Raw genomic sequence first — 27,937 nt, forward strand, 5'->3', positions numbered from 1 at the left:
ATTTGACGTGTGGCCCTATTGCCATGTGTCATCCACGTCAGCAAAATCATATTTCAAAATAGCTAAATGGTCAATTGTGAATGGTTTTGGAATTGGATGGCTAAATTCAAATGGAGGCAATAGTTGGATGGTCAAAATAGACTTTTTTTTTCTAATATTAAAGATAGCGTGACAGTGCCGATTCTAGTATACTAGAGAAATTTCCACTCCATGCAAATGTGTTGTAGTGATCTCATCTGTCACTAATAATGTCGCGCTGGAGTGAACTCACCTACCATCCATATCCACCTCAGCAAATTACAGTGTGCATACATCAGGTCGTGCTAGCATTGCTCAGCATGCACTTGTAAAATGAAGCAACTCATAAATGAGTGCCAAAACATTCATAGCTTGGGCATATATACCTGGGTCCAAACTTCCATCCACCACAGTACTACACAAAGATCACACAACACCATGGCTAGCGGCAAAAAGACCATTGCCGGAGCCACCGTACCACCAGTTGTGGTAGCGGCAGCGGTGTTGGTACTGCTAGTGACCACACTGGCACACTCCTAACGATGATGGGGGCGGATGCTCGGCCTTGCTTACACCAGCATTCCCTACCGCCGCAATCTCGCACCCACATCAACTCACGAGTGATGTGGGAACTTACCTCTCCACCACTGCCGAGCTCCGGAACGTCCAATGACCTATCGCCCCTGTTGATGGTGCAAGAAGTGTTTGTGAAAGCCTTGCCATGAAAAATGATACCACCCTCCAGCCCTAGCAATGGCTACTTCGACGACTCGCTGCCTATGTCGGTGGCGCAGGGCATGGTTGGGAAAACTTTGCTAGGAAAGATCATACCGCTCTCCGGGCCTAGCAACAACTATTTTGATGACTCGCCTCCTATGTTGACGGCACATGGGGCTGTTGGAAGACCTTGCCACTGAAGATCATACCACCCTCCATACCTAGCAGTGATAGCTCCGATGACTCACCGCCTATGTCAACGGAGCAAGACCTGATTGGGACGAAGACCTTTCAACCGAAGATCATACCACCATCCGGACCTAGCAATGGTAGCTCTAACGACTTACCGCCGCCGTTGAATGCCATGTAACTTTCAGGAAGGATCATGAATAATAAGTGCCCAATGTTAGTTTCTTTTTGTGTCATCTACTCTGAAATTTATTAGCCTACTTACCAGATCCAACGCCAGGCGTCTCTCGTTCTTCACTTCTTCCTCTCCGAGAAGCCTCCGATTCTTTTCAAAATCTAAACCGACAACACAAAAGAGATAGCACATAACAGATTTTTTGCCGAGCTGCGGCAAGTTGGTGAGAAGTTTCCATGGGATCTGGGGTTTGAAACATCGAGAGTGATCGATCGATGGTGGTGGTATTTCGGATGGACAGGGTGCTGAGCTGGTGGTATTTGGGATGAACTTTTTAAATAAGCTGTTGAAGATTCGCTTGACATGTAGTGACCGCATAGCGCAGTGGATTAGCGCGTCTGACTTCGGATCAGAAGGTCGTGGGTTCGACTCCCACTGTGGTCGCTGTTTCGGTTTTTATTTTTTCAACTTTTCCTTTTCGTCTCTTCTTATTTTTCCTTTTCGGCTGCTTCCCCGAGGAGTGAGCACCCTGAGGCCTGAGCAACCGGAGCCTGCCAAAGGGCAAAGGCAGGCACGTCGTCCCGAGCCTCTCTTCCCTGCCCAGCACCATGGTGGAGCTGGCGGAGGTGGGAAGCTCGGCGCCAGCAAGACCAGGATATTCGGGGACATGGCCACGTCGAAACGCCGCCGGCCACTCGGCCTCTTCAGCGAGCTCTCGCCGGCGCCGGTACGGTGGTCCTGAACGGCCTCACTGGCTCCACAACCTGGGCGCCACGCGCGCTGACAACTTGGCCGTCAGCCCGCCAGCTCCTACGTGTCCGTCGTGGCGCTCCTGGCGAACCGGCGGGAGGACGCGCAAAGTGCGGCGGCGGCGGCGCGCTCTCCGACGAGGGCACGCTCGGGTTCTTCAAAAGGCGCTCGTACCCCACCTGCGCGTCGGCCACCGCTAGTCCGCTAGTAGCAGGTCTTCGAGCGCCTCCAGGAGTACAGGTAGGAGAGGTGACTGTGGATCGCCGTGCAAAGGTTCCTGTACAGGAACGTCAAGACTCAAGACCATCGTCGCCGTGTTCTCCGTCATCGGCGTGCTCGCCGGACTCCTCATTCCTCAAGACAATCCTCTCTCTCAAGCAACCCCAAGTTCGGAAGTTCCCTACTATGAATGAAAAGCTAAGCTCATCGTGTCAGTCTGTCGATGCTGAAAATTGCCGATCTGTGCACAGTGTACCGTGTACGTACTTCATATGCGGAAAACTGCGCTTGCCAATCTGCAGATTTTCAAACTTATTGATGCAAACGTCAACTGGAGTATTCAGCAGCTCACTCACAAATCTGCAAAACCTTGTACAAAATGGGCCTATTTCAGTATCTCATGCACATTTTGCAAATTACTCGCATCAGAAAAATGCACATGCAAATGCCAACGGCACAAATTTCATTTTTATGAACTTTTTAATGTGCAAATTCCCTCTCCTGAAATACAATGCGATGGATTTTCAATCGGACGGTCAAATACTCGCGTTGCTCTTTTGCTTTCCCTGGCCGCAGAGCATCCGCTCCGTCTCCTTCCTGAAACTGCCGGCGCCCGCCGCTCTTGACGAACCTGCCACAGGCCGCGCGTCTCCACCATCTCCATCGCGCCGCCACCGCCCTCGGCTGCCGTATGGCCGCCACCTCCGCCGCCGCGGATCCGGGGACGGCGTTCAAGCTCCTCCTCTCCTGCCCCGCCGGCCTCCCCCGCTCCCGTGTACGTACCCTCTCTGTCTCGCCCCCCATGCGTCTCCTCCCCCTCTCCCTCCCGATTGCATGATACGTCTGATGGTGTGACATCGCGCCTCCGTTTCCCCATCGGACGGCCGTGGCGGCAGGCCCGGCTTTTGGTTGATGGATCGTGCCTGTCTCGTGCTCGTCTGCGCATTCCATTTCCCCAAATCCCAAATGATGTATTTCACAGCTATAACAATCTGAACAGTAAAGTCATGAACTAAACTCTCAAATGTTTGGATGTGTGCTGTAATTGCCATGAACCTCCGTCGAGATTGTTTGGATGTGTGCTGCAATTGCCATGACTGTGTGTAGTTCTGTCGCTGTGAGATTACCATGAGTGTCTGGTTGCTAACAATAAAACACCATTCTGATGGAGCTCATGTTGTGAACTGAAGGTTTCGGTTAAGTTTGGTCAGTCATTCGACAGGATTCCCCATCCGGATGCAGGCTTGGAGGAATCTATATGTGAGGTAATGGGGTCTATCTATATGCCTTCTCTCAATCGTATGTCTGCCTGATGCATCCATGGTCATTCTTCACATTTGTTGATCTTTCAGATATGGAACCAAAGGCTTCAGCGGAACCCATCTCTATACAATGGTACAAAGTTTCGGGTGTGTACCTGTAGCTCTATGTCTCTATCTCGTTTTTTTTTTGTCTGCTCCACTGATACTTGGACTCTTGGAGATGCTGCCATTTAGTAAGCACATTGTAGTAAACCAAATAACTGAAATTTTCTTCCATGTTAAGTGATCTGGTGCATGCTCTATACAAACATGGCTTGTAGGATAATGTATTCATTAGACTGGACACAGCATGATCCATGTAGCTGTTCCAGGCTTTGTTAAAATATAGGGTTTGCTATCCGTTTTACTGAACCCTGGAGGAAATTCCTAGTCAGTTCCAGGCATCATTTTTCATCCAAAACGCACTTGCATCTTCACTTTTATTATCTTTACGGAACTGCCAAACAATATATATTAAGTAGTCACGCTTGTCCAAGCTTGTGTTAGTATTTCTTTCTTTTTGCATAAGTTCATGTACACATTTTGAGTATGAGAATATGATTATACAAGCTTTGATCATGATCACAAATTTCAGTACGGAGGAAATGCTGTGCACTACAAAGATGACTCAAAGCAGGATTACCATGTCTCACTTCATTTGGGTCTCACAGACTATAGGTTGGTTTGATCATTTGTAATCATTCCAACAGATATTTTTAAAAAATATAAAATTCTGTCAGCCTATATTTCTTCAACTTATGTCTCTCCCCCTATATCTTTCTTTGTGGTATTTCAATGTAATGCCTCTATTTAACAACTGTGTTTACTTGCACAAAACAGGACATTTGTGGGAACAAATCTCAATCCGTTGTGGGAGAAATTCTTGGTCCCATCTGAAGGTAATTTGTAATCTTAGACAACTTAATCAAAGTTGGCGCATCTTAAACTTTGAAGTCTTCTAGTTTCGTGACTTTACTACCTAGTACCTAGTATCTATCTATTTCTTCCATTGCTTCATCTTTCAGAAATGTAAATCCTTGATAAGTATTCATGTCCCTCTGTTTCACCTTCCATTTATAGATATGTTTTCTCTGACTATAGCACATAAGTCCAGTATAAGGATGAACATCATTAGATAGTTTGCCTTAGTACTTTGCGTGCTCATACACCATGGTGTCAGTCTCGATCAAAGCAATTCATCTTTCAATTTGATTGGGTTAGATGATCCTGTACGTTGCCAACACATGTCAAATCCACTGGGAAATGGTGCGATTGTTGAAACATCTGATCAAAAGATTATTGTATTGCAAAGGAGCCACAATGTGGGGGAGTTTCCAGGATACTACGTTTTCCCTGGAGGACACTCGGAGGTAAATTTTTAAGATTCCTTGGCAATATTAAGTGCGGTCGATGAAAGCCAAGATTTGTTTAGATATTTAATGTGCAGCTTAGATTTGCTTGAAGAACCAATGTACAGATATAGCTCTAGGTGTAGTTCCTCTTATGCTTTGAAATTATGAAGACAATGACAATACTACTGTGGGCTGTAGCACAGCCTGATTTGGTGGTTCGTTCTGCCAGTGAACATGCTGACATTTGATTTTAGGTAGCATGCTGATTTGGAGTGACTTTTCGAGGTGGAGCCTATACCTCATTATTAGGGACTTAAAAAAAATATATGGAGATAGTAATTGAAATTTAATTAGAATGTATAAGTGAGGCATTACTCTGCCTTATTTATGGATTAACAATGTTTCCTTTTTCTGCAGTCAGCGTGCTGACTATGAAGCGATTTTATGAGTAGGGATCAAATTTAGAACTTGGAAAAAGCTTCTTTTCTTTTTTGAGTTATGAGGGGCTGCACACACCGGATTTTCATTTCATTTAGAAAAGTCAAGAGAAAACAAAGAGGGCTAGAGAGGGCGCACTAGGAAAAATTTCATCTGAGACAATAATCTAAACGTAGTTTCTAAAGTCAACAGTATTTTGTTTACAGCCTGAAAAAAATTATGGATTGAGTGTCAAATCATTAAAATGTGTCATATTTCTGAACTTCATTTTGCTTACACCAGCCACAAGAAATTGGCATCGTGGGTCATCAAACTGATGAAGAAAACTCGACTACTCTCAGTGAACAAGTTTCACAAGAAATGTTTGAAGGAATCATCCGTGAAGTGGTTGAGGAAACTGGAGTTCCTGCTGCTTCCCTGGTAAGTAGAGATTTACAGTGCATGTCATTTGTGTAGTATAGTGGTTTGCATACATGAACAGGACCCAATACAATTATACAAAGTATGTTGTTTAGTTGTTTCTAATAGCCATACAAGCAGTTCAGGATTTTCATGGTATGTTCATTAACAATCAGTGTTTTAATTTGTAGACAGATCCTGTCTTCATTGGAGTTTCTTGTCGAGAAATGAATGTTAGACCAACTGCATTCTTTTTTACAAAATGTGACATTGATTCCAGGGGCGTCAATGAACTTTATTCTAAAGCTCAGGATGGCTATGAATCCACTAAACTATATGCAGTCTCAGTGGTGAGTTTAACTGCGCTAGCAGCTCTCTGATGCTTAGCTTGCTTTTGGCTGCTTTCTAATCACTGGAGTTGTTTTTGAATTACAGGAAGAGCTGCGAGGAATGGGCCAGCGAATGCCTGGCTGCCACAATGGTGGTTTTGCTCTTTATGAATTGATGAGGAATGATGCCAAGAGTTTGTGTAGGTGCTGAGTTAAACAGTCTTTCTTTTGCAGACTGAATTATTCTGATTGCATTATTACATCAGAAAATAAGTGTGGAGATATTCACAGCTGGCATAACACACGGTGCAGAGCACCGCATATTCACACGGATCACATTGCTGTTCTCTAGAGAAGATGTGCCGCCGTTTCCATCTTTGTCGGCGTTGGTCTCGCTGTACCATAGCAGAAGCTATGAAAGAAATACAAGCAGGAAGCTTAAATTTCCTCTGAAGTCTGTAACAGAAATAAAATCTCCTGCTGTCTCGCTGAGGCACCTAAGAGCAGCCTTACCATGCTAACTTAGCATGGAGAGACAACTCATAGATTGTAATGATCTTTTAGGTCCTGATCCGCGGTCATCGCCGATGCCTGGAGCGTATACAATGTCATTCTATGCAACGGCCTGTCCCTGATGTAAAGGAACAGACTCTGAAGCTTGTGTTATTTTCAGACAAAGAAAGATCATATGCAAGGACTTCATGTGTGAAAAAGAGATCCTTCAGCAAAAATCAATTGAAATAGGGTAATTTAAAGTAGAGAGAATTCCCTATATAGCACTAGAAAAAAACTTTGTACCTATATGGCACTGAAAAATTTTGTCTTCCCTAATTGGCATCCAAATTTTTCTTTGATCCCTTGACACTTCCGTTAGACCCGGTAGCCAATTCCGTTAAAATACTGCTGGAGATCTTTGGTGGACCAAAATACCCCTAACCTAAAACCTGACTTAGTTGCCTGCTCGGCCAAGTACATTGCTACGCAGTCTCATAGGTCATCTCATGCAGTGCCACGTAGGATTTTTGATGATGTGGAGGAGAGAGAGCGAGGAGAGAGAAAGAAGTCATTGTTTTGCGAGACAACCGCCTCGTGAGCTAAATTTTAGGACTACGAGATAACTTAACAACCATTGCACGAGTTGTTGTTGCCATGCAACTCACAATATATTTTTTTCATATGCACAAATTAAGGAATTATATGACTTTATCAGACAACCCGTTGTACATGTTGTGTGTTGAGTCGTCTCAAGATCACGTGTCAATGCATGGGACTGGCTATTAGACAACACCAATGCAGTTGCCTAATCCCCTAACTCAGCTCACCCCCGTCCGTCCCAACCCCTCTCTTTCTCTCCTCTCTCGGCCATTCCTTCCCCTCTCTCGTTTTCCCTGCGCCTAGGGCTGCGGACGACGCAAGCTTGAAGAGGGCCTCCCACCGGCATGAGGAGCGGCAGGCATAAGGAGCAACATGTCCAGCGATGCAGGGTTCTCTAGTGATACCGTTATTCTTCCATTCGGGGGCAATCATCATGGGATCTGCCTACGTACCTCTTGAATCGGTTGATGGCCATCACGCCCGCCTCTCCCCACGAATCTTCGAACGGCGCGCCGCACGTCGGAGGCCCTGTGCCCCTGTGGCTGCCGGCACCAGCCTGAGCCTAAGTGAGCTGAGGCAAGGGGGTCGTTTTGCAGCCGCCCGACGCATCGGATTCATTCCTTGATGCACGGCAATTGGGGGAATAAAAATTGTAAAGATAATGTATTGTGGAACCGGCCATGACGACACACCGTGACTACTACTAGTATGAGCGATGCTGAAAAGTCAGAACAACCTGTCAGTGTACTAAGAAAGTATTAAACAAGGAAAATTCACCATATTTGAGCCATTAGAATTCACCATATTTCACTAGATAAGATGAGAGGCAAAAATGTCTTTTCAAGTTAGACTTAACAGCAAAAGTAACAGAAGTGCCAAAAAAGGAACAAAGAAAAATGTGGGTGCCAATTAGGGAAGACAAAATTTTTCAGTGTCATATAGAGAATTAAGTTTTTTTTTCCAGTGCTATATAGGGAATTCTTTCTTTAAAGTACCATTCTACTGTCACGACTTGTGTGTTTCCATGGTGAATCGTAATAAGTTTGTGATTTTATTTTTCGCTAGCTGGTTGGATTCTTATTCTTGAAAGGATGCTAAACCACAGCTTAAAGGAGCACAAGAACAAACAAAGGATATACATATTGTTCAGTTATGACGTGACGATAGTTAAAGCGGTTCAAAGATAACGTGTGCATAGTCAATTTGACATCTTAATCGAACTTGTTCATGTTTAGGACAATATAAGAATTTGGTTCACAATTTGACCATGCAATCTAGAGTCAATCCTGCTCAAACTGACAACAACTTACTTAGAACTTAAAACATAAAATCAAACATTTACAATGGTTGTTAACAAGTTTTAAAAAACAAACAACGGATTGTTAACCGCAATTCAAAAGCCGAATATTGAACCACAATATAGAAATCATGGCTCTCCTCAAAGGAGTCCTTTTGTTACAAACCAAGATTACTGGAATAGACAGAGTAGAGTTATGGCGGTGCTAAAACAATTTTTTTCTGACGCATTCGGAAAACCGGACGTTCACACGCAGGATGAGAAAAGTTCAGATCCCGAGGTTGGAATTAGACGCCTACCCGATTCTGGGACGTCGAATAAGGATCTGACGGCCACAAGCAGCTGTTCCCACCAAACATTTGTTTTGCCGGGACGAAGCCCTAAACCCACGGGTCTTCCTCCCTCCCTCCCTCTCCCGCCGCCGGCCGAAACCCCAAAGCCCCCGCGCTCGCTCATCACGCCGCCGCTCCCTTCCTACCCACTTCCCCAGGCCGCCGACCACCCCGCGGTGCTGACGACCCCCAAGCTCCGCTCGTCCGCCGACGCCCCCGAGCTCCACCAGCTCACCAACGGCCCCGAGCTGACCCACGCAGTCCCACCGCCGCCGCCGCCGCCGCCGCCGAGATGGGCGGGGGCCGCGCGCAGGTAAACAAGGCTCACAAGACCCGTTTCGCGTCCAAGGCGTCCCGCCACGCGCACAAGATCGGTACAGTCTCCACCCTCCTCCGCGTCCATCCCTTCCGCCACTTTCTGGGGCTCCTCGTCTCACTGTTTGCATCTGCTTCGTCAGATAAGGTCAGGAGCGGGAAGCCAGAGAGCAGCCACCGCGCCGCCGTCAAGGGTGCCCGCGCCGCGCGCATCCAACAGAGCAAGGCGGTCGGTTTTCAGTTCAACACCGTGCCCCTTGTTTTTTCCTTTTTAGTTGTTGTATATACAGCTGGCCAATTTTGTAGTTTGGGAGATTGCTTTTAGTTCTAATTGTGCTGATCGAAAGGACAGAAATACAGCAAAAATACATATGAAAAGAACACTGGCCAGAAAAAAATGCTGTTTGTTAGTTTGCAAATCGAGGTCAAGTTTGAAGTTTGCTTGTCTCTATTTTTTCAGTAACTTACTAGTGTTAATAAAAGGTGCTCAGTATTGTTTACATGGTGACACATGTTAAAATGTCTCAGCTTTGTCCTCGCATCTGGATGCAGAAATGTCTTCCTTATCCTTTTCTCAGAGCAACTGTTTTGTGCCATGAATGCAACCTATAGCACAGTTTCCCTATCTTTGCTTGTAATTTTTATCCTGCTGTCTGAAACATTTTTCTGTGTGTGTGCAGATCCGTGATAAAAAACGTGCTGCTTTGCTGAAGGAGAAACGGTCATCTGTAGGATCTTCAGGCGCACCACGCGTCATTGTTAGTGTTCTAGGATATTCTCTGAGATTCCATTTGGTCACTCTTGCTGTTTCTTGTGGTCAGACTAGTTTTGATTTTTTTTTAAGTTATAATTGGTGATTGTTTCAGGTTCTTGTTGGATTATCTTCATCAACAGATGTTGGATCACTTGCCAAAGACCTTTTGACATTTGCAGAAGGAGATGATGGGAAACTGAGATCCTCTACTGTTGCTTCTCCTACTTATAAGCTTCGAACCACAGTAAGTTCAAAATGAATATGGTTACGATATTTTGATTGCCACCACAGTTAGTTCAAAATGAGTTTAGTTTTGAGATCCTTTGGTATCATAATGCGTGTAGTGTACGTATCCATCACAATACTCTTATACAGTATGACTGTTATTGTATGGTTGTACCCTTTTCTGTTCATGTTTATAACTGGATTAGACATTGCTCTCTATCTCAGGTTCTATTCTTTCCTGACTTCTTAACCATCATGTTTTGTTAATTTATTTGTTTCCATTTTTTAATCTGGATAGTCAGTTTCACAGATACCATTGTTTTATTCACAAATTGTCAATTTCACTTATGGCATCGTTTCATATTCACAATATTTGTGAAGGTACTGCAAGCGCCATATGGTGATCTTACCTCATGCATGGAACTTGCAAAGGTACGCCTTTCAACAAAGCTCAATTTGTGGCAATTTACGCTCTATTGTAATTTTTTAGCCCTAATCTGGAACCTGCAAATGTACCTGTCCTACATAGGTTGCTGATTTGTTGGCGTTCGTTCTACCAGCAAATTCATTGTACAGTAGTGATTCGAGCAGTCCAATTGATGAGTTTGGGTCGCAATGCCTATCGGTATTTCGGGCCATGGGCTTACCTAGTACAGCTGTTTTCATTCGAGTAAGTTCCAGCCATAGCATTTCTCATTAAGAGATCCTGTTACGATTTTCTGGTGACTTACCTGTTTAGTTCTCTAACATAATCAGGATCTTCCAGCGGACAATAGAAGTAGGCAAGAATTGAAGAAAGCAGCAACTTCTTTCCTTTCTGCAGAGCTGCCTGAGGACTGCAAGTTTTACTTAGCAGACACAAAGGATGATCTGCATAAGGTTAGTATTCTTTTGAATATTTAATTTATTAGAACCTTTGGTTATCTTTATGTTCTTTTGAATTTTCTGTTTTGTTAATGTATTCTTAAAATTGTCCAGTTCATGTGGCTTTTCAAGGAGCAGCATCTTTCATCACCACATTGGAGAAACCAGAGACCATATGTTATGTCTGAGCAGGTTTTCTTACTTGCCATGCTTCACTGTGTTGCTTTTCTAGAACAGTTGCTAATTAATATTGTCCAAATATGAAATTTGCCAGAAGAAATAAATTGATTTTCCAGCATTGAAAGTTCTGTGCTATACTTTTTTTTATATAATAATGGGTCGTACTGCTATGTCTACGGTGTTAAGTAGTTCTATTTGCCTCCACTGTATGGTGCAAGACATGGTTTTTAAGGTGTTGCCTAGGCAATGAGGTGGACTGGGATCTCCTTACGGCATGCTGCCACCCCGTTGCTTTACGCACATGCTATTGCCAGCTTGTTTCTGTTGCTGCCCTCTCCTGCCATCTCCTGCTTTATTCCACTGTTGTTCGCTTGGGGTGTTGGCCACTGTTGCCTGCCTTATCCGATTGTTGGGAGGGCCCATGAGGCTGCTGCAGTCGATTGGAGTGGAGGGGCTGCATTTTCCTTGTTTGTTGAATATGTGTCCAAGGCGTGGGTCACTTCATGCCTTGGGCACCCAGACGGTGAGGCATACCGTGGTCGCCACAGCTCGTTTTACCGCCTTGTGAACCATGGTGCAAGGATTTATTAAAGCATGTTGCCACATGCTATCAGGCATTGGATCTGGATTGGGCTTAGCATTGGTACATTTTGCATCAAAGCTTCTCAAGTGATCTTGTGCCAGTTTATTTTTAATTGTTCCATATAGCAGCTCCAGCTCTTGCAATGTTTCCTTATACATTGCACTTTCCATTTAACTATCATTGGTAACGACACATGATTTCTGCTTCAGATCTGCATAAAACCTGATGACAATACGGGATTGTGCACACTTCTTGTGTCTGGGTATTTACGGGCCCATAATCTTTCAGTGAACCAGCTTGTAAGTGGTCTAGTTTTAATTTTTTCTTGGCTCTTTTGTCCACTTCCTTTTCTAATATGTTTTCCATCCAAAAGGTCCATGTTTCAGGTGCTGGTGATTTTCAGTTAGGCCAAATTGATGTCCTCAAGGATCCATGTCCTCTTTGTGAGCGGAAAAGCTCTGATGTTATGGAAACAGAAGATGATGGAATTCAGGTTTGTTATATAGAACTTCAAAGCTTTAAAAACTGAATAGTGCTAATGTCATTATGCTAGGCACTTTTCACATATTAAGGTATCTTTTTGCAGTGTCATAGTTTGTTTTTTTAACCTCCCAATACCTTGTTTTCTTTCAGATTGTTAACACCTTTGTTTCAGACCCTTCGAATCAGGAACCCTTACTTGTTGAAAATGTACCAGATCCTCTTGCTGGGGAGCAGGTGAGCATTTTTTCCAGTCCTGCTCCATGAGTCGTAACTTTTACAAGTATTTGTTTATAAGTAGCATCTGTGTAAATGTTCTCTTGTTTGTAGATTTTCATGAACTACGTCTTTCCTACATAGCATTTTAACTATGTGATCACCAATTCATATTTTGTGTTAAGATATTTATGTTTTTATAAGGACAAAAGGTGAAAAGTTTAGTTGATCTTTTTAAGTAATATTGTAATAATATTATATTTGATTAGACTTGGCCAACGGAAGAAGATATGAAAGAGGCCAACATAAACAACAAAGAGAGAAAATTGGTAAAGAGGAAGCTTCCCCGAGGCACTTCAGAATACCAGGTTTGCAATTCTATTGAACTTTTAAGTACCTCAATTTGATTATATTAACTACATTTACAAATTATCCTAAAATGCTATTGCCAGGCTGCTTGGATTGTTGATGATACAGATGATGAAGATAATGACTCCGATAATGACAACCAGGCTGGTTCTGGAATGGTCATCGATGAGCAAGGTCATGCAGATGAAGGAAGTGATGGTTCGGATATAGATGCAGTGTCTCACTTCACGGAAAAGTTTGATACAGAAACAGTTGGGGATACTGAGATGGCAGTAAGTTTCTTTGGCTTCAGTTCATGGTTTTATGCATTTTAAAGCACTTGCTTGCAATATTGGAGTTCAGGGCTTCACTGGAATCCATCTGTTCTTTATCAGTCTTTGATTGTTTTGGCAAGATCAGGCCAATATGATTCCCCTGTGTGGTCTGTATTTCGTTGCAGTATGTTAGGCACACACTGTTGGCCCAAATGATCTCATTAACCACACTTGTCACAAAGGCAGTTTGGGTACATATGTAGCCAACCAACCAAGAGGTAGCTTGGTGGCTAAGCAAAGTAGCTAAAATAGAAAATAGCTAAAAGCATAATTGGTGATAAGGTGCATGTAGGTACGAACCACCCTAGGATAAAGTGCACACAGGCACTACTAACGAATTATTCTAAATTACCATCAGGACTTAATCTATCACACACAATAACAATATGTTATTTCTATTTTGTAGCTGCAATGTTTATGGGCCCAAAAGAGGCCCATTATGTCAGCTAGATAATGATTAGAAAGCTGGAGAATCTTCTAGGCATGGATTCTTAGGATTGGACGAACCAATGTATTAGGTTCAGTTACTAGTTGTTGAGGGGGCAAGAAGGAATTAGAATAGGAAACTTTAACCAGCTCTTATCGTCCAGTCTAAGGCTGCTGGCCTTCATTTTTGTTCTCAAATACGCAGGAGAGCTGCATATCTTTATATTAAAAATGAAGGGTAGAAACCTAAGTACATACACCAACACCCTCAATGCTGGCCTTCTTCCTCTCCACTGCCCAATTTCCTCCCAAAATCGATCCAATGTTCTGTCAGACCCCGAAGCACATAATGTAACAGGCAGACAGCTACTGTTGCAGCGTTGGGAGCATTGTGGCCAGTGGTGACATTTGATGGAGTGGCTCTCAATGGTTGGCAATAGTGAGCCGGATCCTAGCCTTACTGTTGTAGTCTCAGAACCACTTTGTTGTTTGGTCACAGCCTTGGTGACTTGGTCCCTATGTTTCTTGCCTTGGTTTTTCTTGATTGAGGTGAGTTTGAGTTGGGGGGTAAAATTGGACTCACGAAAAAAGTTGCAGGGGGTAAATTGAGCTTATTCCTTATAATTTTCAACTTGTTACTCCTGTTCTATTTTATTCAGTAAATTCTGAAGTTTCCACCCTCTTCTTTTTTGAATTATGTGTGCATGGCCATATTAAGCCATCTCAAAATTTTAAAGTGATATCATTCTGCATTTGCAGGATGACGAAAATTTGACTAAAGAACAGATAGAAGCTGAGATTAAGAAAATCAAAGAAGCTAATACTGAAGATGAAGGTATGGGCTTGCTATGACCTTTTAATGTTAACATGCCATTATTTGAGCATGATATATGGAAGGACTTAACACTCGTTTCCCGACCAGTTCCTATTGGCTGGTTGTGACATGTTTCCAGCTTATTATGACGGCCAATTATGCATGGAACACAATTTCGTTGTCAATAAATGACAAAATTTTCAAGTGTTATATTTATAAAAAAGATAAAGCACATATATCCCTTAACTAATGTGGTTGTTCCGACGATCAGGGGTTGCAATGGACCCTGATCAACAATCCCCATCGATCAATTTCCAGTTTTATAGTAGGTGTTGGTGTTTCTGCCATAAGACAATTCCAAAAATCAGTCAGGAATATTAATGTATTGCCTAAAAGTCAACATTGAAGACCAGTGTTCTTTTTCACATGGCCCGTGCTGATGTAGTGTCTCAATATAAGTGTTATTTGAGAAATGATATATGGCCTTGCTGGTCAAGCTTGAAGCTAAGCAAAGTTCCTAGTGATCTGACCAAATCAATATCAGTTTGAACATTTAACTTAAGTAAATTTAGCAATTTTTACCTTTGGTTTTGTGATTGACAAAGGACTACATTCATATCTCATATAATGTCGCAGAATTTCCTGATGAGGTGGAGACGCCATTGGATGTTCCAGCAAAAAAACGGTTTGCAAAATACAGAGGACTAAAGTCATTTAGGACGTCAGCCTGGGATCCTAAGGTGTCTATTATTTAACTGCTACCAATTTCTTTGGATCTTAAAAAACCATAACTAATAACTGTTATTTTATTGGAGAATTTATTCATTTCATGTGGCATGGTGTTTTCTCCCCCCATCCTGTTGACTGCAGGAATCATTGCCACCTGATTATGCAAGAATATTTGCATTTGATAACTTCACACGGACTCAAAAGCATGTCCTTGCAAAAATTGCCGAGCTAGATGGGGGAACAAAGGATTGTGCTCTTGTGGGATCGTATGTAAGGCTCTATGTGACAAACGTTCCTACTGATATTGCCTCCAAACTTTGTCATCCATCAAGAAGAATACCTGTGGTGGTTTCTGGTCTTCTTCAACATGAGTCGAAAATGTCAGTTCTTCACTTCAGGTAATCATCCTGTACTAAACAAAGTTTCATTTGCTCCAATTTTCTGGCAGTATGGCATATCTCCAATGTGTAGCTTGGTTTTTATGTCAGAATAATGTATGATTCTTTAATTCATTTGCCCTTAGTTGTGTGTGTTTCTTTTTGGTGTGTAAGTAGCCTCTTGTATGTGGGTGTTGTTTGGTTTGCTTAGAAAATTTTGCTGGCTGGCACGCTGGTTCATCCCCTCAATTGATAATTCTTAACAAAAATTGGCAAAAGCATGGCCGCCTAATTCCATCACCAAAAGATTGGCAGTCCAAAAAATTGCAGCTCATGGCAGTGACTGTACTCACAACTAACAATAGGATTTTTGTATGATTTCCACATTTGAGTTTATATTATATTTGTTACTTGTGGGTAATTTTTTTTGATAGAAACAGGAGGGGTGGAATTGTAAAATGCTATAAATCCCTGAACTAAACAGAAGAAAACTCATGATTCTAAAGCTACTCTTACAACTGGTGTTTCCAAGAGTGACTAGAAATCTCCGTTTGTGGGCAAGTCTTTTAGGATGATATTTTTCATTCTCTGTTTTCTTTTGGATCCTATTCTATGGCAGTGTGCTTGGAATGAATGTTGACACAATGCAGGTGTAACAAAGCTAATATGCTTCTTAAATACAAGCAAATGTAGACGATTGAATGGTTTCAACTTGTGTCCTTGTCTGCTGTACTATATTGCTGCAATACTCTGCTTAATCTTAGCATTTTTTTTGCAGCATAAAGAAACATGACTCATATGAAGCTCCTATCAAATCTAAGGAGCCGTTGATTTTCAATGTTGGATTCCGGCAATTCACAGCAAGGTAATGGAAGTTTCAATTTCACTAGTAGGAATTATTTCACCTTGAAAGTTATCTCACTGTACTTTGGTATATCAGGCCATTGTTTTCATCCGATAACATCAACTGCAATAAACATAAGATGGAGAGATTTCTACATCATGGACGGTTTTCTGTTGCCTCTGTATATGCTCCGATTTGCTTCCCTCCACTTCCTCTAATTGTTTTGAAGAACAGAGATGGTGAGCAGCCTGCCATTGCTGCTGTAGGTTCACTAAAAAGTGTGGATCCAGATCGAATCATACTGAAGAAAATTGTTTTGACGGGGTAAGCTTGGTGGGATCCCATTTTTATAAGCTAAATAATGCTGCAAAATTCATTGTATTTTTTTCGTTTCTATGGAAGGGTTTGGTTTTTGACCTTTGTACACTATTAATCCTTTATTTTCAATTCATGCTTTTTCTGACTTCCAATTTACGGTGTGCAGTAACTTCACCTAAAGGCTCACGTTTAGATGTCAGATAGTTTTGACATGTTATTTATGCAGGTATCCACAGAGAGTCTCAAAACTGAAAGCGATTGTGCGGTACATGTTCCACAATCCTGAAGATGTCAAATGGTTCAAGGCAAGTGTATATTTGTCCATGTTCCATGATACTGCGAGGCTAATTCAATGGGTCAATAACCAGGGTGTCATTTTGGTTGCAGCCCGTTGAGTTGTGGACAAAACATGGACGCCGTGGCCGGATCAAGGAGACTGTTGGCACTCATGGTACGTCCATTGACTAATAATAATCCTAGCTAGCATACTACATGCTGAATTCCTTTTGACAGTACAGGTTAGGTTGTGTTAAAAGATCCCTGTTATTTGAATGGTTTTGCTAACCTTTTGTTTTCACGATTCACTGACCAGGTGCTATGAAGTGCATATTCAACAGCAGTATACAGCAGCATGATACCGTGTGCATGAGCTTGTTTAAACGCGCATACCCAAAGTGGCCTGAACAGCTGTACCATGTGTGAGATGGATTACCCTTGTACGTTTCGGCAGCATGTCAGGTTGGTGGCACTTCGGTTGATGCAGCAGCTCCTACAGTCCTACCAACAAGATGGAATGGAATTATTGAAAGAAACAACCTTCCTGGAACGTGTTGCTGTTACAGGGTAACTTAGATGTTTTGGTTGTTTCGGTGTTAGCCGTAACGTTTGTGCCACGAGGCGAAATTTTGGTCGTCATTAGTACCTCTGGATATGGATAATTACTTGTATTTTGTTTTCGTTTTGTGAAGGCGATGCAGGCCATTGTGGATGAACTAGTATATGCGTGCTGGTCGTCTTCATTTATTTAAGAGCTAAATCCGTGGAAGAAGATTACGGGTGCACTTTTGGTGGAATACAAATGTGTTATTATTCACTTGTCCCCAGCTCTATCAGTTCAGTGTTGCAAATAGCAAGTTGCTAGACAATGCTAAACACTGGAAAGATTAGGTACTAGAGCTAAAGGCTTGCTCCATCCATCCCGCAGAAAGTGTCATTTTAGACTAAAATGTCTCACAAAGAGTGTCCTTTTACCTCATAGTAAATCCCATCTAATTAAAACAACACTCACATCAATAATAAAAAATGTGCGGAGAAGTGTGTTAAGCTAATCAAATGATCAATACGTGCATTTATTTACGATTGCAAGATTTTCAATCACAATTAGTATTAGTTACGAGGGATAACATAGATATTTCTCACCACTAGTATATTGTTTGAAATTTTCTATAAGGACAGGACGGAGGGAGTAGCTCATAGGGGTCCTGCTGTTCAGAATAGAGAAGTTGGCTCCGGATGCTGTGAACAAATGATTGATTGCCAAAAGAGAATGCTCTAAATAGTGAAAACCGCGCGCAACTCATTGCAAAGCAACATGAAGAAAAATAATAATAATAAAGGCGTGTCGCAGCAATTCTTATGTAGCACATATTAAATAACATACCAACATTTTGTTTTTCGTGCAAGTATAGAGTTACTATGCCACGATGCTTGCGAGCATATTTTCACATGTAAATCAAAAAAAGAAAAAAAATAAGATAAAAATTGACTATCTTTTTTTACTTGGTCCACTGTCTAAAACTGGATCGAGAGTAATGGCGGGGAGGAGAGAATTTTTTTTATTCGCTATATTTCCACCCCAAGTACACTGCACTATAAAAGAGAATATTAGTGCACCACGAAAGAGAGTGATATGGTGTTAGAGTAAACTAGTATTTTAGATCCATATGTTTCTAACACGATTTGCAGAAGACATGAATTCAAAATTGGAACACTAATTAATAAAATTACATACTCCCTCCACACACATACTGGAAAAATAGTTAAATATACTCTCATGTGAGTTAATCTTTCTCGGCTAACAATTAATTTAACATGCTCGCATGTAAAAGTCCATCGCTTTTTCTACGCATGCAAATCCAGTGGCCCAATGTTGCCTACGCAGGGTGCATTGCACGCCCACAATCTCACTTGTCCTTGATCATGCTCGCCGAGGCGTGATTTATACTATCTTAACTGCATTGTTTCTTCCAGCGAAGTATCACGAAGTCAAGACACAAACGCGACATATTTTTTCCGATGATATGAAAAACCAAAGACGAAATAGAGGGAAAAATCATGAAAATAATCACCAACATTTGATTTTTAAATGTTAAAGATAGATGAACGAAACAAAAATACTAGAGCACTTATTAGTTCTCCATTTGAATTTCGAAGGATTTGGAATTGATAAAAATAATTAGAAAAAATAATCTGTAGAGCTTTATATCTTACCTCGCGTTGGTAAATTAGGATCGAGCCGTTGCTCTTGTTATTTTGTCTATTTAGTTTACGTAGGATCACGTAAAGCTGGAACTCCGCTTTCAATCTAAGAATGCGAAAACAGAATCCTATGCCGCCGTCGTCTTCCGAAAGGGCCACCACTTGCCATCCAACTCTTCTCCCCCGGCCCCGCAGTTCGATCTCGATTCTCGACGTTCTTCGGCATCGGCGCCCGCCGTCCCGTCTCGCTCGCTCGTTCTCTGTCGTCTTCTCCGCGTCTCCGGCGAGGCTGCGCCGACATCAGTACTCGCCGCAGATAGAGGGGGAAGGAGATGGACCCGGAGCTTTTGGAGCTGCAGCGGCAGCTGGAGGCGGCGCAGAGCGCGCGGTCGAGCGTACGACTGTCCGAGCGGAACGTGGTAGAGCTGGTGCAGAAGCTGCAGGAGCGCGGCATCATCGATTTCGACCTCCTCCACACCACCTCCGGGAAGGAGTACATCACATCCGTACGCCCTCTCCCGCCCTCGCCTGCCTCATCATTATCCTCTAATTTTGGGGGGAGTAAATAACCTAGTCTGAGATTTGGGGGTTAAGGATGTGAACATGGCGCCTAGGCAGGATCTGTTTCCTCTCCACTTTCGCGGTTTGTAGCAAAGTAGTTCCAAAGTAGTGAAGCCCATGTGAACTTGTTCCGGTGGAATAGGTGTTTTTAGTTGGGTATTGAGTGATATATGGAGGAAACCCGTAGATTGGTTTCAGCGTTCACAAGGAACTGAGCAAGATTTATTCTCTAGCATATTTTCACTGGGGTTAGCAGGCATAAGAGATTCCTATCCAGTAGCATATTTTGATGTCTCTACTAGCAGGTTAAGAGTCCTTGTTGAATTTAATCTAGAAACTGCTATTGTATATTTATCTTTTTCAGTTCAGTTCAAAGCACCTGCTTGATTGACAATTCATTGTTTTTAGCTGATGAGTGGTCAACTATGGTGTGGCAGGACCATTTGAAGCATGAAATTAAGATGGAGATCAAGAAGCAAGGCCGTGCATCCTTAGTTGACCTGTCAGATACCCTGGGGGTAGATCTTTACCACGTCGAGAGGCAGTCACAGAAGGTTGTCTCAGATGATCCCACTCTAATGTTGATAAATGGTGAGATCATGTCACAATCTTACTGGGACACTGTGACAGAAGAGATAAATGAGAAGCTGCAGGAGCGCAGCCAGATTGCCTTGGCTGAGATTGCTGCTCAGCTGCATATTGGATCAGATCTCGTCATCAGTATCCTCGAGCCTCGGCTTGGAACTATTGTAAGCTTCTCATGTGTCTTTTTTTGGTAGCAGTAGTTCATTTGTCGCTGTTCTGTATTTTGAATTCAATAATCTCGATGCAACCTGCCATTTCAAGAACTATGAATTAGCTGCTTTAAATGGATCAGCTCTTAGAAGAACCATTAGATACTTTTAGGCAGTACTGCATGCATTTAGTCTATTTCTATTCCGTGCTTCAGATCACAGGTCATTGGCATTTGTCTTCCCAAATCTGATGCTTAGGGTCAGAACATTTCATTGATTTCCCCATGTTCTAACACTATAAGATAATTAAATCTCCCTGTTGCAATATGTCATTTTCAAAGTTTACACATATGCCATTTAAGAGAACTTTTGCATATGTTATGCTACTATTATTTCCCTCCTTCCAGGTGAAAGGAAGGCTAGAAGGTGGACAGCTATACACTCCAGCTTATGTCTCACGAATTACTGCCATGGTCCGTGGTGCGGCAAGGGGTATAACAGTTCCAACAAACTTGCCATCTGTATGGAACTGTTTACAGCAACAGCTTCAGGAGATGCATGGTGCTAGTGGAGTTTCTGTGGAAGGTTCATTCTTCCAGTCCATTTTCAATGGTTTGCTAAAAGAAGGTGCTGTACTGGGATCAATTCGTGCAGGAGGGCAGTGGACACCAGCTGTAAGATCTGCAATTGTTTAATTGATATTCTTAACTCTTAAACTGTGTTTAACATCTTGTGTTTTGCTTCTCTTTAGGTTTTTGCCCATGCTCAAAAGGAGAGTGTCGATGCTTTTTTCTCACAGGTTGAGATATTTGCAACTTACATTCTATCCCTTTATTTCAGTATATGTTAGATTCAGAGTATTTTGAGCTAGTGGCACAATTAGACTTTACAGAAGAAAATGTGTATGGACCTAGATAAGACCTAAACTAAACGTGTATTGCTTTTGCATTTAAATGCGCGCGCGCGCACATTTTATCTTGTTAGTAGTACTTAAATCTCCATGTATAGTATTTAACACAACCACCTTTATTTTTATCACATACTCTGCATTATTGTCATGCATCATCTCCTTTGTATGACTTGTTCATTTTTGTGTACAGAACTCTTACATTGGGTATGACGTGCTTCAGAAACTTGCAATTCCTCAGCCTAAACAGTACTTGGAGGTACTTGAGCCTGCCAATACGCGCTTCCTGTCCAAGTCATCTTTATTTGCCTATATTGTTTATCTAATTATTTTTCTATAGGCCCGATATCCAGATGGTATTGCACTGGATGCTGTTTTTGTTCATCCTTCTGTGGTTGATATGCTCGATACTGCTGTTGGTGATGCAATTGAGAACGGACACTGGTACTGTTAGATTTCATCTCTCAATAGTTAATTGTGTTTTTTCACTGCTATCTACTATGAGCACCTAACTTGACACATATTACACAAATAAGCCACTTTGTTCTCTTTGATTCTCTCCCAATGCACATGGTGTTTAACTAACAAACAGGCTGTGATGTAACATCATAGTAGAGGAGGAAATGATGTAAAATGATCAAGTGATAACGAGTTGTGGAAACAGATTGTCTAGTAACTTTAGTTCACTTTGCAGTAATTAACAAATTTATGTTCACTGAAACAGCTGGGATTCAAAAGACACTATCTACAATTTTGAGTAGCATCATTATCTCTTTTGCAGCATTTTCCTAGTTGACTGTAATTACTCTGTTTTGCTGCCATGCCAAGTACATTTTTGGTTTCAGGATTGATTCTCTTTCAGTCCTTCCATCATATATTAGTGGCCCTGATGCAACCAAAATTTTGTCCATCTGTCCATCTCTGCAGAAGGCTATCAAGGTGGGTACCTTTAAGTAGTTCAAGTTGTAGGTTTTTGATGATGACCAAACATCTTTCTTTTGCAGTCTTCTAAAGCAGTGGTATTTGGAGAATCATGTGTCTTTAGTAATGTGTTTATCAAGGTGAGTCCTCAAGGCTTCATGACCTTGCGATAACCTTCCTTGAAGTTGTCTGCTATTTGTATTTTATACCATTACAGCTTCTGAATTAATGCAATGTACCTTCTTTTGTGAACAACAGGGTATTTTTGATCGACTTGAGAAAGATATGGACTCGTTTGGCATTAGACACAGTTTTGGTCAAGGAAGGCCTGTGAATATGAATCTGGGTAGCGAGCACAAGACAGGATCTGGTCAGTACTCGGACACAAAAGATCTTGGTGACAATGACACTAGCAGTACTGGTGTTTCATCAGACAGAGGGTCAAAGAAGAAAAGGGGGAAAGGGACAGGGTCTACCAAAGGTGGATCACTTGAAAAGGATGATGACAATGGAGAAAGTATTCCTGTTAAGGGCAAGAAAGCTCATAGGAAAAACAAGGATGCTGGTTCATCAGGCGATGTAAAACACGGTGGTAAAAAAGCACCAGAGAAAATGAAAGATGAGAGTGCAAACATATTTCCTGATGAATTAATAGAGCAAAAGGTTTTGGCTGTTGCTCCAGAGTTAGAAGAGTTGGGAGGTCAGGAATTAGATCAATATTTACAATAGTTTCTATTGAGTTGATGTGATTCTAAAATATTTCTAAATGTTTAAATGAATGTTAGGCTCTGACGACTCAAATGCCCCGCTTAAATTGTTATCTTCTCACTTGAGGCCAATGCTTGTTGACTCATGGATGAAGAAACGGAACACTATGCTGTCAGGAAATGCTGAAAGGAGGCGGAACTTGCTTGATAATCTGCAGAAGCAGATAGATGAGGTAACCAACTTATGCATCCATTTACACATAGGTTTCTTTTTGTACTGCCCCTTTTTTTAAAAAAGTTTCCTAGGTAGCTGTCTTGGAATTGTTGATCTTCTTAGATATATGTATTGCCTCGCGATTTTATGTCAGTGCTGCTCTATTCTAATTTACAAACTGTTTTTCTACATTTCTGTACCCTTTTATAATGCTAAATCTCGTGACCATTTCGATGATACTGTCATATATTCTTCTTCTGCTGTTTTTTATAGTGGAATTCTTTGTCTATTGTGATCAGGCTGTCCTGGATATGCAACTCTATGAAAAAGCTTTGGATGTATTTGAGGATGACCCTGCTACTTCTGTAAGCTGCCATATGCATCATTCTCACAGAGAGAAGTTCGGGTGCACCCGGCCCTTGGGGTGCTCCCGTGCACCTGGCCGGGTGCATCCGTAGGATGCACTATCAACGCTCCAGATGCATGTACTGTGTGATGCATGTTTTACATTTTAGCCCCCGTGTTTTTTACGAATCCAACCCGCCGTCCAAAAATCTCGTGCATCTGGAGCGTTGATGGTGCATCCGACGGATGCACCCGGCCGGGTGCACCCGAACTTCTCTCCATTCTCACAAGTTTGCTTGTTTCTCAATTAGTTATGAGCATTTACGTATGTTCCTTTTTGTTATCGTTTTTTCCCCTTGTTGCAGGGTATACTACACAAACATCTGCTAAGAAGCATGGGCATTCCAATAGTTGACAAAGTTTTGATTACATTGGTAATCTTTATACTCCTGCTCATGCACACATATTTTTCAGCAAAATTGTTTTTTTTTTGGGAATAGTTTCTTTGCCGTATTATGGTTGTGCTTCCACAGTTTATGCTGCTCTAGCTGTTTTACTCTATGGTGTTTTATTGTTTGATGAACTAGAGAAGTTTGTAGCTTCTAGTTCAGCTTTGAATCATTCAGAGGTTCTTTAGAGTTAGTTCTCTGACTATTGCATATACTTTGCACTGACCTATCAATAGGCTAAGGACAGCAAATTGAAGAATGGAATGGAGGTTGAGGATAGTGAAGAAGAGCACGTTCAATTGAGCACTGCTGACCGAACCTCTCTGGTATAGTTAACCTATTTTTTATTCTATCACGTACTTCATTTGGTCTAAGCTATGGACTTACTCTCCGTTGTAAATGCAAAATATTCAGGCCAAGGACCTTCCTGGTGCATTGTCATTGAAAGCTCAAGCTTTAATCGAAGCATTGGAGGGAAAGGTTTAGCTTTAATTATGAACTACAATCTGTCATATTTATTGAAGTCCTGAATTTTGTATTTCTTTGACATCTTCCATAATGTGTAACAGGTAAAATTCTGGTAACATGCTAGCAGTTGCATGGTAGCACCTATCAGTTGTGCATAGGCTTTTGACAATTAACATAAGAGAAACTATCATCGAAGCAATGAAGTTATCTCTTCAGAAGTTCTTCAGTGGTGGAACCTCGAGGCCAAACAGGGTCTCCTGGCCCCGCCCCCCCCCCCCCCCCCCCCCCCCCCCCAAAAAAAAAAAAAGCTAAAATTTTCCTAAGAATAATACTAGCCTAGTAGGTTTTACCTTCTATACGCTGACTGGATCTGGATACTAGGTTTGTGCATTAACTATAAGCTCCACCACTGAATATGGTTCAGTGCCATACTTTCAAGATGCCATATGCCAATTTCGTAGAATACAGTAGCAAATCTGTCGTTGCTCGTATTGTGCTTATATCCTTTAATACGTACTGCTCGTATTCTATTTTCTAATACCAGGTAGAATGAATATGAAACCTGTATCCAGAAAAGGTATCCATACACAAACATAAGTGTTGAATTTGTTCTTAGTATATCATGTAACAAAAGGTTGTCCAATGGTTTATGTTTGATGAAATCATACTTATGAGATATTTAGCATACCTAACAACTAAACTGCTATATATGATTGCATCATCAAATCTACACATTTTCAAACATGTCAGTGTAGTTCTTATTGTCTAACACCAATAAAAGATGAGTTTGCTGTCTTGGTATATAAATGAAGCTGCTTAACACCAAATATCAGCTGGAATTTATGCTCCGTTCTAACCTTCTATGTATAATTCGTGGCAGAGATTTGATTCATTTATGGATGCCTTAAGAGATATACTGGAGGAAAGGTTAACACTTAATGTTTGCTACTGTAACCCGTATTTTCTTAATTATCTATGTGCTTATTCATTTTTTGTTAGCAGTGGCTTGACATTTAAGAAGCTTGATAAAAGATTAGAGAGGTCAATGCTGCATTCCTATCGCAAGGTATGTTTTTTGGCTTTCTGGACTGCACAACAGCGTTCATAGAACTGGCACGAACCGGTTGGTTCCTTGCAATCAAATACAAGAACAGGTTTCCAAATTTTAGGCAGCTCATGCCCTGAACCACATGCATCCCATTTGATCTGCCAATTCGTGAGGAGTGTGCATATTATCACTCATCAGATATGCATATAATCCAAACTCAAATTATGAAAAGCTCAATTTGAAAGTTTGGATCTGGGATAGCTGGAACCATTCTTGTAGGGTTTTGGAAACTGTTCTGCTGTAGTGCTTTTTCTTTGTTTGAAATTTTCTGTATCTGACTCAAAAATAGTTTGTTGAGATCCACATATTGGGGGCCCTTGAACGTACACTGCTTCTTATGTATTGGGCTCAGAACTATTCACAAAAAAAAATGTATTCGGCTCAGAATAGTGCAAGCACAAGTACCAGAACACATGTCAATATCTCCAGGAGAAGAATGTTGTAAAGATTGTTAGATAGGTAGCTATGATGTTTAGAGTTTAGACTGTTGAAGGTATTGCATGTGTGAAAACATATACAGTGTACTGAATAAAGAATTTGGTATTTGCCTGGAATGTTAATTATTTTTTATTCCAAATTTCAAGTGCTAATTGTTTATTAACTGTGGTATATGCAATGAACTCAGGACTTGACAGCTCAAGTTTCTTCGGAGAATGATCCCGTTTCCTTTCTTCCAAAAGTCGTTGCTTTACTTTTTCTGCAGGTTTGTTTCATTATGCCTTTTCTTCCTTTTATTTCTCAAATCTTATTCTATATTCTTATATTGATCTGAGTTGCATCCTATCTTAATATTTCGTAGGCATATAATAAGGCACTTCAGGCACCAGGCCGTGCTGTTGGTGCTGTTATCACACTGCTGAAGGTAGTTACAAGTACTCTGACTTCCATTTGGCTTTTAGATACACTTATGCAGTTGTGGCATAATACGATCTTTTTAGCAATAGTAACTGCAGATGGTAGATTCATGATGCATTTGCTTGACACATTGTTCTGAATATTTATCATTTGGCTTCCTGAAGAATTTTGTCCCACATCTCATAGTGATAAACTTCTTTCTCAACTTTTTATTTTCCCTGGGAAAAGTAGCTTCTACAAATTTGTGTGTTATGCACTCAGCTTAGATTTGTTATCACAAATGAGGCCAAAAATTGCTGATTGTTAGAAGTGGCTAGACAACTATTGGTTACTTCCTGTCTTTGCACGAGAGCACATAGAGGAAGGGTTGGTTCTCACAGTAGATATCCATAAGACTGCAGGTCTGCATGTATTTCTCCTTTTAGTTCGTAAATGAGGATCAAATACTAGGACTCAGTGAACATGCATTCCCTCTTTGTTTGTCAGGAACTGCCTGGTCCCAAAAATTCTTCTAGCTGGTCTTATTTAGTTCAATTTTTGTCTGTATTGTCTAAGTTTGGAATCATCGCCAATGTGCATAATCCATTGAAATAGCATTACAAGTACCTTGATTACCCTGCGGCATATTAGATTCTTGTTTTTTGTGTTCAGTTGGTTGAGCTTTTAAACATTTATAGAATCTGGATGCTCAAACTTCTCATGTGATGCTGTATGTCTCATGTGTAGATTAAATTTTGATGAAAACATAATCTGTGTCCCTGATTGTACCACTCTGCCATTTTGCAGGATAAGCTGCCAGCTTCAACTTTCAAGGTATTGGCTGATTATCACAGTACTACAGTGAAACTTCTAGCACTACAGGCTGCTGCCACTGATGATGTAAGTCCACTTAAACAATTGCCAACTTATATATTCATGCTTTTGCATTGGAGGAAGAATTTTGACCATGCGCACGTACACAATGCGCCCCCTAGCAGGCTAGGGTTCCCATGTATTCATGAACACCATCACCCTACGCGGAGGTGGATCCATATATATTTACCGACTACTACTGTTATTCTGCATGCTTTATCGTTCATGAGCATGATGTTTGAACAATTAACAATCTTCTTGGACGGGGACGAAGTAAAAGCATGAACTTGTACCGTGCCTTTGTCCTGTAGGAAGAAGATTGCACATCAGACCGAATGCGAGAGAAGAAGGACGATCTTGAAGAAAGGCTGATGCCGGAACTGAAATCCCTGGTCCTCGGCACAGCTACGGCGCATGCTTGCTGACCCATGTCTGCGTACATACACAGAGCAACCCTCAGCTTAAAAGCTTTCTTTGCACTCGTCTCTTGCATTTTCACAGTTTGGAAGAGAGAAAAGCAGAACTGACCCGCTGATTGTAAGAATCCTTGTTTGTACTACCGTATTCATTCCTGCACTCCAGGGGTTCTATAGTGACAACAGAATTATCCTATCATGTAATGAAGAATATATAGTGGAAGTTCAGATCACATTTGGTAGCAGAAGAGATGCCTAGTTTACTACTAAATCCAGAAGTGTTCGGGATTTTAAGCTGAGAAAACCATTTCATCAATTTCCTGCCCTTCCGGGCCTTGCAGCGGAGGTTGTTCCAGGCCTTTTAATCCGGGATCCTTTGGGCTCCTGGTCCCGGCAAATAGAAAGCTTTTCTACAGCTCAGCTTGATACTGCTGTGCTGAAAGCCTGAAACACAGCAGTGTTATACCTGTTCTTGCATAAAGCCTATGCAATTGAAGAACAAA

At 41.6% G+C, this 27,937-nt stretch overlaps 3 protein-coding genes and 1 non-coding gene across 7 annotated transcripts; all 4 read left to right on the forward strand.

The window, feature by feature from the left end:
- The first annotated feature begins 1,469 nt into the window (after window positions 1-1,469).
- TRNAR-UCG (transfer RNA arginine (anticodon UCG)) lies at window positions 1,470-1,543 on the forward strand. Its single transcript has one exon. It is a non-coding gene; the product is annotated as a tRNA-Arg (tRNA).
- A 1,081-nt stretch (window positions 1,544-2,624) lies between these two features.
- LOC117846813 (nudix hydrolase 9) lies at window positions 2,625-6,584 on the forward strand. Of its 4 annotated transcripts, none has more exons than XM_034727903.2 (9): window positions 2,625-2,843; window positions 3,259-3,333; window positions 3,421-3,477; window positions 3,965-4,047; window positions 4,210-4,268; window positions 4,682-4,739; window positions 5,442-5,579; window positions 5,839-5,908; window positions 5,994-6,584. In XM_034727903.2, the coding sequence occupies exons 1-9, from the start codon at window positions 2,760-2,762 to the stop codon at window positions 6,096-6,098; spliced, it is 729 nt and encodes a 242-aa protein (XP_034583794.1). In that variant the 5' UTR covers window positions 2,625-2,759; the 3' UTR covers window positions 6,099-6,584. The 4 variants fall into 4 exon arrangements, 2 of the variants coding, with proteins under 2 accessions (XP_034583794.1, XP_034583793.1); XR_011897703.1 differs by having other exon boundaries at window positions 2,627-2,843; window positions 4,591-4,739; window positions 5,754-5,908; window positions 5,994-6,175; XR_011897704.1 differs by having other exon boundaries at window positions 2,628-2,843; window positions 4,591-4,739.
- A 2,084-nt stretch (window positions 6,585-8,668) lies between these two features.
- On the forward strand, window positions 8,669-17,512 carry LOC117849505 (uncharacterized). Its single transcript, XM_034731074.2, has 21 exons — window positions 8,669-8,985; window positions 9,070-9,155; window positions 9,607-9,684; window positions 9,793-9,924; window positions 10,287-10,337; window positions 10,435-10,575; window positions 10,662-10,784; window positions 10,884-10,961; window positions 11,742-11,831; window positions 11,906-12,025; window positions 12,166-12,249; window positions 12,498-12,596; window positions 12,681-12,869; window positions 14,097-14,172; window positions 14,788-14,891; window positions 15,022-15,278; window positions 16,036-16,122; window positions 16,198-16,425; window positions 16,646-16,724; window positions 16,807-16,870; window positions 17,012-17,512. Exons 1-21 carry the CDS (start codon window positions 8,904-8,906, stop codon window positions 17,119-17,121), a joined length of 2,358 nt encoding a protein of 785 aa, XP_034586965.1. The 5' UTR covers window positions 8,669-8,903; the 3' UTR covers window positions 17,122-17,512.
- A 1,544-nt stretch (window positions 17,513-19,056) lies between these two features.
- Window positions 19,057-27,705, forward strand: LOC117848293 (E3 UFM1-protein ligase 1 homolog). The gene is made up of 20 exons (XM_034729639.2): window positions 19,057-19,403; window positions 19,896-20,207; window positions 20,600-20,866; window positions 20,944-20,991; window positions 21,293-21,358; window positions 21,440-21,543; window positions 21,945-22,038; window positions 22,104-22,160; window positions 22,279-22,720; window positions 22,806-22,960; window positions 23,241-23,306; window positions 23,652-23,720; window positions 23,972-24,061; window positions 24,150-24,215; window positions 25,084-25,130; window positions 25,206-25,269; window positions 25,937-26,014; window positions 26,111-26,173; window positions 26,953-27,045; window positions 27,330-27,705. Exons 1-20 carry the CDS (start codon window positions 19,230-19,232, stop codon window positions 27,441-27,443), a joined length of 2,469 nt encoding a protein of 822 aa, XP_034585530.1. The 5' UTR covers window positions 19,057-19,229; the 3' UTR covers window positions 27,444-27,705.
- Window positions 27,706-27,937: the final 232 nt, after the last annotated feature.

Source organism: Setaria viridis, chromosome 3 (genome assembly GCF_005286985.2).
Source record: "Setaria viridis chromosome 3, Setaria_viridis_v4.0, whole genome shotgun sequence".
NCBI classification, from domain to species: domain Eukaryota; kingdom Viridiplantae; phylum Streptophyta; class Magnoliopsida; order Poales; family Poaceae; genus Setaria; species Setaria viridis.